The sequence below is a fragment of the Castor canadensis genome, chromosome 1 (assembly GCF_047511655.1).
Source record: "Castor canadensis chromosome 1, mCasCan1.hap1v2, whole genome shotgun sequence".
NCBI classification, from domain to species: domain Eukaryota; kingdom Metazoa; phylum Chordata; class Mammalia; order Rodentia; family Castoridae; genus Castor; species Castor canadensis.
In genome coordinates this window covers 132,353,095-132,372,773 of record NC_133386.1, presented here as the reverse complement: position 1 = coordinate 132,372,773, position 19,679 = coordinate 132,353,095, and the positions used below count along the sequence as shown (strand labels likewise).

The 19,679-nt window shown below is 36.0% G+C and overlaps 1 protein-coding gene across 3 annotated transcripts in view; it reads left to right on the top strand.

Moving 5' to 3' along the window:
- Positions 1-19,679, top strand: part of Uvrag (UV radiation resistance associated) — a 322,555-nt gene that overhangs the window by 79,412 nt on the left and 223,464 nt on the right. For all 3 annotated transcript variants that reach the window (XM_074082663.1, XM_074082669.1, XM_074082674.1), the window contains one exon: positions 7,639-7,721. In XM_074082663.1, the coding sequence (XP_073938764.1) occupies positions 7,639-7,721 (83 nt within the window). The remainder of the gene's footprint in view (positions 1-7,638; positions 7,722-19,679) is intronic.

The window sequence follows — 19,679 nt, the reverse complement described above, 5'->3', positions numbered from 1 at the left end:
CTGGACCTCCCAACCTACTTATTCAGCTGTATCTCCCACTATTTTCCTCTCCAGGGTTCCAAATAGTTTCCACATCACTGAAGCTGAACAAATTGGGCCACTATTTAATTTTCTGTGAATGCAGCTTGTGTTTCTCCACTGTCATGCTTTGGCTAAAGGTGTTCAGTCTGCGTGGGGCTTTCCTTTCCTACCATTCAGCTTTTCAGTACTACTTAATCCATCCCAAATGCCACCTCTGAAGCCTTTGATGTTGCTGCTTCTACTAGATGGAGTCATAACCATGTCAGGACTGCTGCTGCATGTTTTTCAAAATATTTCTTGTGACACCTTTACATTATTTACTTCTCTTGGAACCTTAACTGGGTTGTGTACTTTACAAGGATGGTTAGTAGCAGTTACCCAACATCCTGTATGTATTAGGTGTTTAGTAAACACTGAAATGAATTTGTGTGTGTAATAATGCTGTTGATTTCTTAATTAGTTTTCCTATGAAGGACAACTTTTTTGTAGTTTTAATGTAGTTAAGGACACTCTTGGATCAGCTAAAAATTCTTCAAATGTACAGAAACGTGATAAGGTGACTTATCCAGTGAACTAGTGCAGATGGGTCACCACAGCCAGCACATACTTTTGTGTAGCCTGCAAGCCAAAAATGGTTTTTGCATTTTTAAAGAATTTGAAAAAAACCACAAAGTATGTACCACAGAGATGACATATAGCCCCAAACACTGTTGCTTTACAGAAAATGTTTGCTAACCACTGAACTAGAAATACACCTGATTTGCCTGGAATCACTGCTGCTCTTTTGAGATGTGAAATTATCTGTTTCCCTGAACGGTTAAACAGGCACCACCAGACTGGTGACTGGTCTCTTCTTTGCAAGAGAACTGTCGGGCCTGGCGTCAGAAGGAGTTTGAGTGACAGATAAATCTCCTCTGGGCTCTTTGGTACTTACTTAGCAGTATCTCACACAGATAGCCAGATACAAACGAGCCATTTCTTCCCATTATAATGCTTCAGCAGAGCTCTGTCAGGGTTGTACATCTGGTGCTTAGGTGTCATTCAGAACAAGGCTCTTAGCATATTTCAAGAATGTTAATTGCTAAGTGACAGCGAAGCAGAAGGGCTTAATAATGTCCTTAAGCTGCCTTAAACGTACATGGACTCAGAATTTTAGAATTGGCAGTGGTCTGAGAGATGGTCCAGTAGAGTGCCCAGTAAGAACATGGGCTGTAGAGCCAGACTGTGTGGCTCTTCTACTTAATCCTCTCTGTGTCTTGGTTTCCTCACCTTTAAAGTGGGGATAATAATAGTACCTCTCTTACAGGGTGTGTGGTATTAAATAGGCCAACATTTAGCAGAGTGACATTTGAAAGTCAGTGTTAGCATCGGAAACAGTACTGCCTGGCACACTGAAGATGCTCATAAACACTCGTTATTTTTATTATTGTTTTCATTAATAGTACTCTCAGTTTATAGTAAAGGAAATTGAGGACCAGAGAAGTTAAATGAATTCCTCACAACGTGACAGGCAAAGTGGATTAAATCCAGGATCCAGGTTTCACTTACATGCTTTTTCCCTATTATCGTGTGTTGCTTTTAGTTGTGGATTAGTGGGTATGGATGATTTTTTAATAGAAAAAAATGTTTGACAGCATTTTGCATAAAGTAAGACAAATGAAGTGGGATATCATTAATCATTTCTCCTGAGAATCTCGACTGTACTTCTGATATGCCATTCGTTGGATTTTGTGGCTCATCAACAGGACTGCCTCCTGCCTGTCCTCCTCCTCATCTGCCCTCACAGCGATAGATTGTTTCACCCCCCCCCCCTTTTTAACATCAAGGTGAAATTCATGCAGTATGTACTAGCCATTTGAAGTGTACAATTCACTGGCACAGTGTACACTCAGTGTTGTGAAACACAACTTCTGTCACGTTAAAAAAATATTTTCATCACTCTAAAGAAAGCTGTGTACCCATTAAGTAATCGCTATCCAGTTTGCTTTCCACTAGCCTCCTGATAAACACCAATCTACTTTGTATCTCTATGGATTTACCTATTACAGATATTTCATATAAATCATGAAATGTGATCTTTTGCATCTAGCTTCTTGTGCTTAGCATAATGTTTTAGTATCTACATGTAATGTATATCAGTACTTCATTCCTTTTTAGTGCTGAGTAATAATCCACTGTATGTGTATACCGTAATTTATTTATCCATTTGCCCAATGATGGACATTTGGGCTGTCCCACCTTTTGACTACTGTGAATAGTGCTGCTGTGAGCATGTGTGTACAGATATATGTTTGATTGGCTGTTTTCAGTTCTTTCAGGTATGGACCTAGGAGTAAAATTGCTGTGGTATATTAAAATTCTGTGTTTTAACTTTTCAAGGAATTGCTAAACTTCTTTCCACAGTGGCTGGCCATTTTACATCCATGACAGCATCATACGAAGTTCTAACTTTTCTTCATGTTTGCCAACATGTGCTTTTGTTTATTATTATTATCTTTACTGTTTAATTATAGCCATCCTATGCGTGTGCAATAGTATTTCATTATAGTTTTGATTTACATCTCCTTATTGACTAACACGTTGAGCACTCTTTTCATGTGCTTGGATATTGTTTTTGGAGAAATGTCCCTTCTGGTGCTTTGCCCATTTTAAAATTAGGGAGTACTTTATGTACTTTGGATATTAGGCCTTTATCAGGTACATGATTTATGAAATAGTTTAACCCATTCTGTGAGTTGTTTTTCTACTTTCTAGTGTACTTTGATACATAAAAGATTTTAATTTTCACAAAGTCTAATTTATCAATGATTTATTTTTGTTCATGCTTTTAATGTCCTATCTAAGAATCCGTTGGTGAATCCAAGGTTACATAGATTCACCCCCTGTGTTTTCCTCAAATACTTTTATTATTTTTTTCTTCAAGATACGGTCTCTATATAGTCTAGGCTGGCCTTGAACTCTCTATAGCCCAGGTTGGCCTCAAACTCACAATCTTCCTACCTCAGCCTCCCCAGTTTTGGGATTACAGGCAGGTGACACCATACCTGGCAAGTTTTTAAGCTTATTTTATTAGGTCTTTAATTTATTTTGAGATAATTTTACTGTATGTTGTTAGGGAAGGTTCCAACTTCATTCCTTTGCATGTCACTATCTAGTTGTTTCAGTACCATTTGTTGAAAAGAGTATTATTTCCCCCACCAAATAGCCTTCGCACCTTTGTCAACAATCATTCGAACAGTATGCATGTATGGAATTGTCACAATGAAATTCCCTTGTAGTATTAATATATGATAATTCAAAAATAAAATAAAAACTTAAAAATTTATACGTATAATGGTCCTTTAAGGACACCTTATGTGACAAGTCATTGCTGTTTAATAAAGCTTACTTATCTATAGAAAAATTACTTGAGCAGGACACTGGTGGCTCATGCCTGTAATCCTAGCTACTCTGGAGGCAGCGATCCAGGAGGATCTCTGTTCAAGGCCAGCCCAGGCAAATAGTTCACAAGACCCTATCTTGGAAATACCCAACACACATGCACAAAAAGGGTTGGCAGAGTGGTTCAAGTAGTAGAGTACCTGCCTAGCAAGTGTGAAGCCCTGAGTTCAAACCCCAGTAGCACCAAAAAAAAAAAAATTGAGCATAGATGTGTGGGTCTAGCTCTGGATTCTGAATTCTATTCCATTGATTCATGTGGCTGTCCTTATGCTGGTACCATCCTGTTGCTGTGTAGTAAATTTTAAAATCAGGAAGAATGAGACTTCTTTGTTCTTTTTTTTTTTTTTTAAATACTGTTTTTGCTATTTGTCAGCCTCTTCTAGTTCCATGTGAATTTGGAAATTGCCTTTTTTCTTTCTGTAGAAAACACTGTAAGGATTTTGATAGAGGTGGTATTGAATCTGCAAGTTGCTTGGGCTGTTGTTGCCATCCTGACCTATTAACTCTTTAATGCATGAACATGGAATGTCATTGCATTTATTTTGGCCCAGTTTGTATACACTTTATTTTTCTTGCCAAATTGTTCTAGCTAGAACTTACAGTATGGTATTGAATAGTAGAGGAGTCACCCTTGTCTTGTTCTTGATCTTGGAGGGAAGACTTGTGGTCTTTAGCTGTTGAGTGTACTGTTGATGGTGAGTGATTAGTAGATACCCTTTTTCAAATCTACTACTTTTCCTTCTAGTTCTAGTTTGTTGAATTTGTTTTGGTGCTTTGGGGTTTGATTTTTTTTTTTTAATTATGACAAGGTGTTGGATTTTGTCAAATGCTCTTTCTGCATTGAGATGTCCATGTGTTTTGTAGTATATTATAAATATTGAATGATTTTCATATATTAAACCACCCTTGGGTACTCTGCATGAATTCCATTTGGTCATAGGTATGATCTTTTAAAATTTTTTTTAAATTATAAATTATATGTAAGATAAAATTTATCCTCTTAACCATTTAAGTATACAGTTTAGTGATATAAAGTACATTCATTGTTGTGCAACCATTGCCACCATCCATCTAGTTCATCTTGCAAAAGTGAAACTTTCTACCCTTTAAACAGTAATTTCTCGTGTTCCTCTTCTCGTCGGCCCTGGCAGTCACTTTTACTTTGTTTCTATGAATTTAACTACATTAGGTTTTTCATATTAGTGGAATCATATGGTATTTGTCATTCGATTGGTGTTACTTCACTTAGCATAATGTTCTCAGTTCATCCATGTTGTAGCATGTGCTAGAATATTCTTCCTTTTCAAGACTAAATTCATAAAGAAACCACATTTGTCTCTCTGTTCACCTGTTTGTGGATACTTGGGTTGTTTCTGCCCCTTGGCAATTGTGAATACTTACTATGACTATAGGTGCACAGTAGCTCCTTGCTTCAGTTCTTTTGGGAAATGTACCCAGAAAGGCTTGCCAGATCATATGGTATAATACTTTCAGTGTGCTGCTAGATTAGTTTTGCTAGTATTTTCTAAAAGAGTTTTTTTAATCTGTATCCATAAGGTATATTGGTTTATAGTTGATGTTTTCATCTGGCTTTAATAGCAGGGTAATACTGGTCTCATAGAATGAGTTAAAGAAGTGTTTCCTTATTATGTACTCATGTATGTAAATGGAAAAATGAGACCTGTTGAAACTATTCCAGGAATTGGGGTGTGGGAGGGAGATAAAGGAGAGTGATGGAGTAGGTGAATTCAACTCTTATATATTGTAAGAACCTTTTAAAATGTCACCATGTATCCACAATATGGGAAAAACAAATACAAAAAAAAAAGCTGCAGAAGAAGTTGAAATTTGCTTGAAGAGTATTGGAAAAAAAAAATTGAAAGGTTCCACAGTGACCACAACTTAGTAGTAAGAACCATGCACCAAATAATGATAGTGTCTTAGGACTATGGAGAAAACAAAAATATTCTTTCTCTAATAAAAAAAAAATACCAAGAATTGCAGAATAGAGAAAGCTGAGGGTAATTTCATTGCCTGCCAAAACAAAACTCAAAAACCTTTAGTGGAAGATGATATAATGTGTGTGTGTGTATTTATATATAGTATTTTTCACAATATTGAGAATACCAAGAATTCTTTGAAGTAGATTTTGAAATCAAGCAATGTGTTTCCTTCAGCTTTGTTCTTTCTACTTCATATTCTTTTGGTTATTTGAGGGTTTTTGTGGCTCCTTATGAATTTTGGGATTTTTTTCTGTTCCTGTAAAAATGACTTTGGATTTTGTTAACATTTGTATTGAATTTGTAGATTGTTTTGGGTAGTATTGAAATTTTAACAATATAATTTCTGATGCATGAGCATGAGATAGCTTTGCTTTTATTTGTATCTTCAGTTTCTTTCATCTGTGTCTTACAGTGTTTAATGTACAGATCTTTAATTCCATTGATTAAATTTATCTCTAAGTAAAAAAAGTGTTTCCTTTTTGCCTGGTTTCCTTCCTTCCTTCCTTTTTTTTTAAAGACCAAAGTCTTCAAAGACTGGTGGTATTTTTTTCTTTAGACAATAGAATTCCCCAAACCATCTGATCTCTTTAAAATCAATTTTTATTTATTCTTGCTCTCCAAGTCATATAATTACTGATTCAACCTCTTTATGTGTTATGGGTCTGTTAAGATTTTCTGTTTCTTCTTGAGTTCTGTTTGGTAGTTTGTGTTCCTAGGAAATTACATTCCATCTAAGCTATCTGATTTATTGTTATATAATTGTTTATAGTATTTTTTATGATCCTTTTAATTTCTGTGAGAATGATAATGTCCTATTTTCATTCCTGATTTTAGTGGCTTGAGTCTTCTTTCTTTTCTCCTTGGTTAGTTTAGTTGAAGATTTGTCAGTGATGTTGATCTTTTCAAAGAACTAATTTCTGGTTCTATTGATTTTCCACATTACTTTTGTATTCTCTTATTTCATGGTTTTCTACTGCAATCTTTATTATTTCCTTTTTCCTGCTTTGGGTTTAGTTTCCCTTTCTTTTTCTAACTCCTTAAGGTGGAAGGTTAGGTTACTGATTTGAGCTCTTCTTTTAAAATGAGGTATTTGTAGCCCTAAATTTTTTTCTGAGCTCTTTTTCATTGTACCCCATAAGTTTTGATAAAATATTTTTTTGTTTTTATTCATCTCAAAGCATTTCATAATTTACTCTGTGATTTGTTCTCTGATCTAAGAATGTGTTATTTCCTTTCACATTTGTGAATTCTTCAAATTTTTGTTATTGATTTCTAGTTTTATTTCCTTATCATCAGAGAAGATAATTTGTATGATTTCATTTTTTAAAATATATAGAGGCTGAGTATGATGGTATACACCTATAATCCCAGTTACTTGGGAGGCAAAGGTAGTAGGACTATGGTTTGAGGCTAGTGGAGAGGAGGGGGAAGTACAAGACTCTTATCTGACAAGAATACTAAAAGCAAAAGGATTGGAGGTATCACTCAAGTGGTAGAGCACTTGCCTAGCAAGTACAAGGCCCTAAGTTCCAGTCTCAGTTTTAAAAAAAAGGGTACTGAGATACGGTTCATGGCTGAACATATCTATTCTGGAGGATGTCCTCTGTACACTTGAGAAAAATGTTTATATTGCTGTTGTAGAGTAGAGGATTCTTGTATGTGTCTCTTAATCTTTTTTTCTTAATTACTATTTATGCTGCTTTTCTTAAATAAGAGAGAGACCTGTCCTATTCTTATTAATGGAATTGTTCTGTTTTCTTGTTAGAAAACACCAGTGCCCCTTTTTACCTCTGAGTGGAAGTATTTGTGCCTTATATTCCTGAGAACTTGGGCTTTTCTCCATTAAAAACATCACGTATGATGGGTAGGCACAGCTGAAATATTATTAATACTGTTCTTCAGTCACATGGTAGAAGGACTTCTGAAGTTTCCAAGGAAGTTTACTACAATTTATAATGTAGTATATTGTTTCTGTGGGAAACTGTGAGAAAGAAATTTGTTTTAAATTCACTTGTTTGAAAGGTTAGACTTTAGTTATATGGAAATTATACTTTTGGAAATCTGACAATTTAAATTTATTTAGGTGTTTATAACTCATATTTTAAAAGAAGGAAACATGATTAATTGGTGCACAGATTTGCTTTTGATTACTGTCTCTGTTAATGTCTTTCAGGGTTATTCAAATGCTCGGAAGAATATTCTTCAGGTGGATCAGAACTGTGTTAGAAATTCTTATGATGTCTTCTCTTTGCTACGGTAAGAAACTTCTAGAGTCCTTCCAGATTCTAGGATTCTAAAGAATTTTTCTCATTGTGAGTTTGTGACATTTCAGTGTGAAAGAATGTATAGGAGGTTTAGAAGCTATTACTCAGGCTTAGCATTTTTTTAGTGAAAGCTTCATAAATTTTGTAGCTACAGTGACTTAAGTTTATCTCTTTTACAGAGTCTTTTGAAAGGCCATTTTCTTTCTTTGAACAAGGGACAGAGGGGTTGGAAGCAGCTCAGAGGGACCTGAGCTACTTGCTGGTCTTCTTTATCATAGAGAGGAGCCACCAGAGGTGCAAAACTTAGATTTAATGAAAATCTTAACAATTATAGCATCACTGGAAAGGCCCTCCAGCAGTTCTGAACATGGTTTAGAGTTTTGACCCACTGTTCATCTTAAAAGAAGCATGCCAGGCAAGTCAAAAGAGCTTTGTATGAACCTATGCTTAGAGGCTTCACTGCCTCAGCTCTATATTTTTATGATGTCTGGGCTTAATTTTGAAATTTTAAAAATTTTGGCTTTAATTTTAATTTGGGTATGTTCCCAGGGGCAAGCTACCAAGATAAATGCATTTCAAAATAGTTAATAATGACATTCAACTTTTGTTCACCCTACTTGACAGATGCTCATTGAAAATTTGATTTTGGCAGTGTTTTTCTGATGTTGACATAACACATCATAAATTTCTGACAGTAGATATCCTCTGTATACCTGCTAGAAGAAGAGTCCAGAAGGATGATTATTAGTGAATGGTTATTTTATAAGCATTATAAAATTGCCCTTTCCTTTGTGAAACTTGACTCTTATTAGACATGCTGATGTAGTGTTTGGTCACATGGATTGTGTAAATTACTCTTAAGGGACAATGATTGTGACTACTATAAACACATATTTGATGACTTTTCATATCTGAGAGGTACCTTCTCCTTGACTGCTTGGGATATGTAACAGATCAGCCAGGATTTCCTAATTAGAGGGTGGGGATAGAAAGCAGGAGTTGTCAAAATATGTGCATGTTTTTGAGACTGAATAGTTTGGGACACATTGAGTTTTAAGTATTGAAAAGAGGAATGACTAGAAATGGTTTCAAATGTAAATAAGCCACTAATGTTTCTTGGTCTCTGTTTTCCTCAGTATGAGAAAATATACTTATTTTAAAGATATTTTCTAAGAATGATTGCATGCTCTTATTAGAGGAACCAATATAATTAAAAAAAAAAAATCCTGTAAGGGAGAAGAGGAGAATCTGGGTTACTGTAGAAGCAGAGAAAATAAAAGAAGCTGGTTTACAGGACTTCAAAAGCTCTGGGATATCCGTGAGGACAAGGGGTCTTGTGAGGCGCCGTGGTGCAACAGAGAATGCTGTGATGAGTCTCATCCTGCCGTCAATCATCTCTGATTATTCCAATGCATTTAATTTTCCCTTCCTCCAAGAGATGGAAGCAATGTTGTTACAAATTTGTGTGGTTTACAAGCATTTTCACAGCTATTATTTTGTGCTCTTAGAAACTTATATCGCCTTTGTCTTAAGCCTGTAAGCTGAGGCCAAGAGGTGTTGAATGGTTTCTCTGATGGCACACAGCAAGTTAAAGTAAGACCGGAGGCTGGATTGGAGGTTTCTGACAAGTATGTTTTGTAGATCCTTTTCATACTCCCACCTTCCTAGCCTCGTGACCATAAGGTGCACATAATTTTCTGACAGTCACAGTGCCCTCCATAAATGACAAGTCATCAGGCTAATTTGGTAGTTGGCTGTTTAGTGTTGATCTTGCCATGATTTGATTCTAGAAGTCTCGTTTCTAGGGTACCTTCCAGATACCGCAGGTACAACAGCAATTCAAACTGCTTTATTAACAGTGGTCGTCTCATCACCACTGTGGAATTCACAGAGACACTTTTCTTTGAACCTGATCAATGCCTGTTTGTCAATCACATTACCAGAGCTCAGGGAGTTACTCTGGAACTAGAAACTTTAAATTGTACTTGTCAAAGTCAGTAAATTGAATGTTCTGTGGGAGTTCTCTCAGACATTAGTCACAGGTATCATCAGCTCTATTAAAGGTTCCTCTTTGCCCATAGTTTTTGCTGTGATAGATGTGAAGAGCTTGCTGGGAAATTTGTGTGCCTGTCACATAAACTGTGGTCCATTGTTTCCTCCCTACTCAAGCACTATTGTCCCTTGATGGGGACATTGAAAAATATATACATTTTCTTTTCCTAATGATTTCTTGGTTTATCAAATTGTTGCTACTTGATCTATAATTTTATTTGAAAATATACAGTCTGAATTCTCTACTACTATTTAATTCTGAAATTCTCAGTGCTGGTTGGACTCAGTATGAGAACCCAGGTCTCCTGATAGTGTATTTTTCAGAGTATATTCTAGTTAACAACTTTCACTGAAGTGCTGTGCCACTATGATGCATATGTTCCCTCTATTTTTTGTTTGAGAATGTCACAGAAAATAGGAAATCTTGACGAAGCAGGGACTTTGGAGCACCTGAAACTCCTTCAGGTGGATGTATTGTACTGTTTTATGGGAAAATAATGACCTGTGATTTTATTTGGATCCTTTGGTTCATAGCTAAGGATTTGGGCTAGTTTCAGTGTTGTCAAAGTGTTAGCAGCTCTTTCCAAATTTACATTTAGTGTGTGTTGGTTTTTGAACTTTTGTTTCTTAACCCTTGAAAATTCCTGGATTAAAGGTTTGTTTTTAGGTAAACAGACATTTAATTAGGAGCCATTTGACTCATTGTCATATGTGATACTTTAGGATGTTCACCACAAGGTGTCAATGTTGTTCTTTGGCATTTGAAATTTCACTTATTTTACAATTTTGGGGGAGAAAAAAGTGAGGCTTTAATGTAAAGCAATGTTATAAAGTGTTATAAAATAAGCATTTATAGTTGGAAGTTGTTTTTAAAAATATTATTCCTTTTATTTTGAGGAATATAGGCTCACTAGATACCCTTTTTCTTTTCTGTTTTCTTGTTAGTGATAGGGAGTTATTGAGTGATTATAAAGAGAGAAGGAGTGCCAAGGTGAGATTTGCAATTTAGAATTTGAACTATGGTGACAGTGTGGGATGGACCTGAAAGACAAGACTGTAGACAAGGGATCATTTCTAATCCCATCTCTTCTCTGAGATTGAAAGACTATTTTTGGTGTTAAAAAACTTCTTTTTTTCCTTTCATACTTTCTAATTTTTTTCCTTTTTCTTTTATTATTCATATGTGCATACAAGGCTTGGTTCATTTCTCCCCCCTACCCCCACCCCCTCCCTTACCACCCACTCCGCCCCCTCCCTCCCCCCCCAATACCCAGCAGAAACTATTTTGCTCTTATTTCTAATTTTGTTGTAGAGAGAGTATAAGCAATAACAGGAAGGGACAAGGGTTTTTGCTGGTTGAGATAAGGATAGCTATACAGGGCATTGACTCACATTGATTTCCTGTGTGTGGGTGTTACCTTCTAGGTTAATTCTTTTTGATCTAACCTTTTCTCTAGTACCTGTTCCCCTTTTCCTATTGGCCTCAGTTGCTTTTAAGGAAAAAACTTTTTTTCCTTTCATACTTTCTAAAAGAGCTACGTAGCTCTGTTGTAGTGAGACAAGTGATAATTTTCTGGTTTTCTTCCAGCCTTCTTACGATGTTTTTCTTTCTTGTCCTTCTGAGATGTCTTGTTTTTGCCAGTTTAATATCAGTGGAAGTATGGTGGGAAAATCATGGGCTTTGGTCCTTCACTGTGGTTCCAATCCTAAAACTGCCACATTCAGATAGACTTTGCATGTGTAGGCAAGTCACTTAACTTTTGTACACCTCAGCCTACTTTTGTAAATTATGAATGACATTTGTCTTACAGTATTGGGAAAACTGTGAGAATTTAATAAGATAAAATATTCTAGGGCAGTTACTAACATGTATTCAATAAATGATAGTTTTCTTCTTTCTTCATTTTCCTCATGTTGGAATTAGTTATCTAAGTCAAGTCTTCCTTTTTCTTGTTACTACTAGCTTTTCCACTTTTCATCATAATTTCCCTTTGTCGGACTGATAACCAGAATATATAGGGAACTTAAAAAACTAAATTCTCCCAAAACTAATGAACCAATAAAGAAATGGGCAAGTGAACTAAACAGAACTTTCTCAAAAGAAGAAATTCAAATGGCGAAAAAACACATGAAAAAATGCTCACCATCTCTAGCAATAAAGGAAATGCAAATTAAAACCACGCTAAGATTCCACCTCACTCCTGTTAGAATAGCCATCATCAGCAACACCACCACCAACAGGTGTTGGCGAGGATGCGGGGAAAAAGGAACCCTCATACACTGTTGGTGGGGATGTAGACTAGTACAACCACTCTGGAAAAAAATTTGGAGGCTACTTAAAAAGCTAGACATCGATCTACCATTTGATCCAGCAATACCACTCTTGGGGATATACCCAAAAGACTGTGACACAGGTTACTCCAGAGGCACCTGCACACCCATGTTTATTGCAGCACTATTCACAATAGCCAAGTTATGGAAACAGCCAAGATGCCCCACCACTGACGAATGGATTAAGAAAATGTGGTATCTATACACAATGGAATTTTATGCAGCCATGAAGAAGAACGAAATGTTATCATTCGCTGGTAAATGGATGGAATTGGAGAACATCATTCTGAGTGAGGTTAGCCTGGCCCAAAAGACCAAAAATCGTATGTTCTCCCTCATATGTGGACACTAGATCAAGGGCAAACACAACAATGGGATTAGACTATGAGCACATGATAAAAGCGAGAGCACACAAGGGAGGGGTGAGGATAGGTAAGACACCTAAAAAACTAGCTAGCATTTGTTGCCCTTAACGCAGAGAAACTAAAGCAGATACCTTAAAAGCAACTGAGGCCAATAGGAAAAGGGGACCAGGAACTAGAGAAAAGGTTAGATCAAAAAGAATTAACCTAGAAGGTAACACCCACGCACAGGAAATCAATGTGAGTCAATACCCTGTATAGCTATCCTTATCTCAACCAGCAAAAACCCTTGTTCCTTCCTATTATTGCTTATACTCTCTCTACAACAAAATTAGAAATAAGGGCAAAATAGTTTCTGCTGGGTTTTGGGGGGGGAGAGGGAGGGGGCAGAGTGGGTGGTAAGGGAGGGGGTGGGGGCAGGGGGGAGAAATGACCCAAGCCTTGTATGCACATATGAATAATAAAAGAAAAAAAATAATTTCCCTTTGTCTTCTAATGTTTACCACCTCTGCTTTCATAGTTACCTTTATTAATCCTAAACATTACCTTTATTAATCCTGAACAGTCACAATTTTAAAGATGTCTAATATATGTGTGCCTTTTTCCACAAATGACATAGAAAGCTATAAGGAAGGGAGGGATTATTTCCTGTGGTGATATTTTCTCCTCTTTTTCTGTCACATCATCCTTTGGCTCCCGTGCATTACTCTTTTTCCCTGTGTCCCTCCCACCACCACAGCTTCAACCAGCATGCCCAAATGTTAGAGACCCCAAGCCTCTGTCTGTCATTCTTGCCTCTCTGGGGCAGAGCTGTATGTATTGGCTTCATCTACCCTTCCTTTTCTCCAGTTTCTCTAATTAATGATACTAGCATGAAGCTCTAGTAATTTTAGTCATTTTTAATTCCTCTCATCTTCTTCCTGCAGTGATACATATAGTTGGTTATAAATCCTCTTGGTTCTTTGGTGGGATGTCTCATTGACCCTTCTCTGTTCTTACCTATTTACTGACCTCCTAAATAATCTCTACTCCCAGTTTTTCTTATATGCAAGTAATAGCTACGATTCATAGAACATCTACCCTGTGCCAAGAATTTTTTTTTTTTTTGGTGGGACTGGGATTTGAACTTAGGGTTTCATGCTTGCAAAGCAGGCGTTCTACCACTTGAGCTACATCTCCAGTCCCTGTGCCAAGAATTTTATGCTTTACAGTAATTAGCTGTTATATCTCACAACATCCTTATGTGGTAAGAACTTTTCTCTTTCTTATTTACAGATGAGAAAATTCTTTTTATTTATTTTTGCACTTCTGGGGGCCTTGCGCTTGCTAGGTAGGAGCTCTACCACTTGAGCCATGTCCCCAGCCCTAGATGAGAAAATTGAAGCACAAAGCAGTTAAACAGTTAAGTATCTTATCCTAGGTCAAACCCAGGTGTCTAGCTCCAAACTCCAGCTTCTTAATCATTGTGATTTATAGCTGTGTAATCTTTCCTACCTCTTTGATACTGTTTTACCTGCCACACTACTGCTGGAGTGATCAATCTAGCATCTTTGGTGCCTCAGTTTTGTTGCTCATTGGGCTTAGAAATCTTAGAGTCATCATGTACAGGATGAAGTTCACACTTCATGTGGTATTCAAAGGACATTGTTTAAGACGCTTCCATAGGGATTATTGTCTTATTTCCATACCCCCCCATTCCATATAATTTTTGTTTTTAATTGCAGTACTGGGGCTTGAACTCAGGGTCTACACCTTGCGTCATTCCACCAGCCCTTTTTTGTGTTAGATATTTTTGAGATAGGGTCTCTCGAACTATTTGCCCAAGCTGGCTTTGAACTGTGATCCTCCTGATCTCTGCCTCCTGAGTAGCAAGGATTACAGGTATAAGCCACCAGCACCTGTATAATGAATAGCCATCTTTACTGGAATATAATTCGTTCTTTACTGTTATCTCTCTTTCCTCTCAACACTCCCAAATGGAGAGCTCCTTGTTTCATTGATCTTTATATTAGCTCTGTCACATGTGTATCATATGTATTAATCAGATAACAAATGTTTCTATTGATCAAATTTAACTATTCTTCAGGTCATAGCTAAATTTTTGTTGTCTCATTGATTTGCATCTGACAAAATGAGAGTTGTTTAAAAAAAATTTTCAGGCTGTTATCTAAAAAGTATTGAAAATTCAGTCTGATCCGTGAGCCTTCTGCCTCTGTATTCCATGCATGATCTGCTGAGGCTTCCAAGATTTTGTGACTTTTACTCTTAACAGTTTATGTTTTTCTGAAAGATCTTTGGCTAAAGAGGTAAATTCCTCTCTCATCTGATAGGAAATACCTCATCTATAAACTTTCTGTTTTAAAAGGTAGCTGCTCAATGACAAATGAATTAATCTTAGGGTAATTTTAGGAAACACATGGGGCTAGAGGCCAGCATTTATGGTCTTTAAGTTATGGATTTAAATACCAATTTGTAGGTTGCAGAAAGAGTTTTGGTTCCTTTTTCTCCTTCTCACATGGCCTCTTAAGTGGTAATTGCAACTGGACAAGTTCACTCTGACTGTAAGCTGAAGATATCACAGTGTTCATATAGGGAAACTCATACACTTTTCTGCTCATAGCAGACTGGGCTCTTACCTAGTCTCTGTGTGCTTATTTTAAATAAGTTAGAAAAGGAATTAGGATTATGATTAAGGGAGGCACACCAGGAGCAAGGAGTGAGAGTTGATAGTTTGCTGTCTTTGTTGTACACCCTTTGACTTTGGAATGTAGCTGAGTGATGGTTTGTATTAGCTACTTTCCTACCTTTGTGGTCACAGTGTTTGGATCCTTAAGTAGCCTTGCATCATGACATTTAAAAGGAGTTGAGCTAGTTCAACTCTAAGAGAGGGAGACTAAGTGAAAATCATGGCCAGCTTTCTGCCAGGTATGGGCAGTTGGTCCTTGGCCCAACCGTATCCCCACGTTGCTCTCCATGCTCAAGCTAATGGTGACAGGTACTGCCCAGACCCATGAATGAGTGTTGAATGTTGAAGCAGGTTTGAATAAACAGCAGGCTGCAGTGTGTGCATTTTTCCATTCTGTCATATTGGTGTCAGTTTGTCAGGACTTAGAAAACTGGTTAGATTAGACAGCAGAGACATGAGATGAGTTTTAGAAAGGTTCTCAGTCAGAATCTAAAATGCAGCGTTGGTATTTAATACAAGTTTTGGTTAAACAAAATTTGTACTTATGGGTAATGCCCCACTTTGTTCTTATTTATTCATCTCTCCTTTTCTTTCTACATGTGTAGATATACCTTTCTTTGTGTAAATCCACATAAAGGCACATACGCACAGAATTACAAAAACAGGACTAAACAAATGCTGGAGTTACTTTAGTAGAATCTTTTTCATTCCCCTTCTTTTTACTTTTTGGCTTTTCTTTAAACCCTTCTCTCCTGTTTCCTTCCCAAAACCCACCCAGACACAGAGCAAATGTCCAGATGACCCCCTACTCACTCAATTTGCCCGTGTTAACAATCTCCATGTCATTTGTATCCACCTGTTTTTTCTCCATGGTGTCTGTATATCATGTCATAGATACTATATGTGTAGTAGGTGGTTTTAATTATTCCACAGTGTTAGAGTGGAAATTATATACGTACATGATTCTGTATCTTGTTTTTCTTATTGAATGTTTTATATGCAAATCACTCTGATTTATTCTTTTAATGCAGTCTATGGTGGGGCTGAACCATATTATTCAGCCATCAACCTGTTGATAGGCACTTAATATTTGCCTTGCTTCTGATTTTTTGCATCTGATTTTTAATGTTTGTTGTTTTGCCAGTGTGTACAATACTGTAGTAAATATATACACCTATACCCTTATTTTTATAATCTTTTACTTCTGTAGATTAAAATCCCAGAAGTGAGAATTTTGAGTAAAAGGGCATGTGTAACTTTAAGAGATATCAGACTGTTTTCCCAAAAGGTAAAATAATATGTGGCACTTTTTTTTATTCTGACTCCCCACTGACAACAGGCATCATAACTCTTCAATTTTTAAAACTTATCCTATGAGTGCAAATGACACCTCAGTGTTACTTTAATATATGTTAGTCTGATACAAGTACTTGGTTTGAGCTATAAGTAAAATTGAACATCTTTTCTTCCTTTGTTTTTTATTGTTGGAGTTACTAGAGTTTGAACTCAAGAGCCTTGCACTTGCCAGGCAGGCACTCTACCATTTGAGCCACAGCTCGTTTTTGCTGTAGTTATTTTCCAGCTAGGTGTCTGCGTATCTGCAGACCTTGCATTTTTGCCTGGGGTCTGCCTTGGACAGTGATCCTCCTGGTATTACAGGCTTATTTGTTGAGATAGGTCTTTTTTGACTGATTGCTATCTAGCCTCCATCTTTCCACTCTCCATCTCCAGAGTAGCTGGGATTATAGGTATGAGCCACTCTGCCTGGTCCAAACATCTTTTCTTGACTTTGTTAGCTATTTAACATAGTCTATGAATTTTCCTATTCATATATTTTATCTATTTTTTAAAATTGCTTACATTTTCTAAAAAATTTCTAAGTGGTTCTTGATATATTTCCCCAAATCCATCAGTTAACGTTTTCACTCATCAGACTGTATACCTTATTTGAATCATGTGGTGGTTCATGCCTGTAGTTGCAGACTTGGGAGGCTTGTACATACACACCCTCATGAGTTCGAGACCAGCCTGGGCTATACAGCAAGTTCAAGACTCTGTTGTAAGAAAAAGAAAAAAAAAATTTGTTATATTGTATAATTTCTGGGTATTTGGGTTGAAGAGGTCTCTCCTATACCTTGATTCTACAAATATTTTCTAAGCTATCTTTTGAGAATTCTGCTGTTTTGCTTAAATATTTAATACAGTATTGAATTTAGTCTTAAATATATTGTGTAGCTTTTGCAGACCTGTGCAGGAGCAGTTCGTTTCTTCACAGATGAATCCAGTATGCCAGCACATGTCCTTTCCCACTGAACTTAATGCTGGTTTTAGTATATACTGGGATCTGTTTCTAGATTCTCTTCTTTGTTTTTCTCATCATTACATCTATTCTTTTACCACTTTCAGATTGACTTAATTGTAGTGTTTTTTTTGTTGTCCGCTCAATTTAAATAAGTCAAATCCCCTGCTTGCTATTCTTTCTCATAATTTTTGGGGCTATAGTCAGGATCTTATTCTTCCAAGTAAACTCTAAGTTTACTTTTTCCTATTCTAAAATTAAAAAATCAACCTTATTGGAATTTTAGTGGGGATTTTTGTATTAGTTGAACTTTTATATTAATTTTGGGAGATCTATCATATTTATATGAAAATTCAATTTTTATTTATTTATTTTTGTTTGTTATTTGAGACAGAGTTTTACCATGTAGTCCAGGCTGGCCTTGAACTTGCAATCCTCCTGCCTCAGCCTCCTGAGTGCTGGGTATAAGCATGTACCACCACGCCCAGTCCTTATTTTATTCTTTTGATATTTTGTGGTTTTATTCATATGATCATTTGTCTTTATATTGAATTCTTTGTGAAATATCTTGTAGATTTTGTATATATAAAATACTCTTATACAAAATAATATTTTATATTTTATATAAATATACAAAATATTTTATATAAAATGTCTTCCATTTTGTGTGCTTATTGCTATTATAGGGAAAAGCTATAATTTTAAAGAATCTTCTATTCAGTAACTATATCCAATTTTTTTTGTTTTCTTGAACAGTTTTTTCCAGGAGGGGCAGTACTGGGGTTCAAACTCAGGGCCTTGTACTTGCTAGGTAGGCACTTTACCACTTGAGCTACTCCACCAGCCCAAAATTTTAATTTTTCTTTTTTTTTTGGTATTGGGTTTGAGCTCAGGGCCTCACGCTTGTTAGGCAGGCACTCTCTACCTCTTGAGCCATGCCATCAGCAGCCCTCTTCTGGTTTTTTGAGAAAGGGTTTCAGTATGTATCCTGGCTGGGATTATAGGCATCTACTTCCTGGCTTCTTTTGTTTTCTAAGTAAAGTCTTTTTTGGTTTTCTTGTTATTAATAACAGGAGAATTGACTTTTCTTCTCCAACATTTATCCTGACTTTCTAGTCTTACTACAGTTGCTAAATCTTCTGGAACTTTCAAAATAATGTTGAAAAGTAATGGCCATAGTCAGCATGCCAGTTCCTTATTTTACTTGAAAATGTTCAGTATTTTGCTTCTTTAGAATAGTCTGTTAATTTTGAAATTATTTTAAGTAATTCTGTTTAATGAATTTTTTATCAGGAATGGATGCTGTATTTTTGAAATGCCTATCCACTATTAATACTGTAATTTTTCTTTCTTTAATTTATAGTTTAAGTAAATAGGCATGTAGATTTCCTCATACTTTATTATTAATTGACTACAAGTTACTCTTGAGTTTTACTATAAGTTAGAGTAATGTCTGTAGTGTTTGTTGCCATGGTAGTAGGTTTTTTTTTTTTTTTTTGTGGAGGGGGGTAAGTAACCATTTTTGCCAAGATCTTATTTAAAAATTTCCATGTTATTGTATAATCCTAATCTGTAAAATGATCTTAACAATAGGATTAACCTCATTGGGCTATTGGAAGGATGAAACAAGTTCATGTACAGTGCTTGCTCAGAGTTGGTGGGTAACATTATATTTGTTAGTGATTAGCAACACTATCATCTGAAACAGATGAAATAGATTGGGGAATTTTCAGATCTTTGAAGGTTTGTCAGACTAAATCACCCATTTCAGATACTTTTTATAATGGTAAATCTTTTTCTTGTGGGGTTATTTACTATCTGTTTTTTCTACTTGGTTTATTGTTGAGAAGTTTTTTTTGTTTGTTTGTTTGGTTGGTTGGAAACCATCTGTTTCCTCTATAGTGCATATAGATTTATTTTATAATTCTTTTAATCACTTCAGTAATTTGTAGCAGATGTCTATTTCAGCTTAGAAACCTCTCTGGTATTTCAGTTAGAAATATTGTTATATTATGAACTCTTTTAGGACAGAATGCTTTGTGATGCTGAAATTGTATCACTTTTTTGTATTTAAAGTGCTTTATTTATTTATGGCTTTAAAGTGTTTCTCAGAATAAGAATGGGGAACATAGGCTACATACATTTAGGGATTTTTTTTAGGACTTTTTTCATTTTTATTAGAATATATTTATTGTAAGGGGTGTCCTTGTGACAATTCCA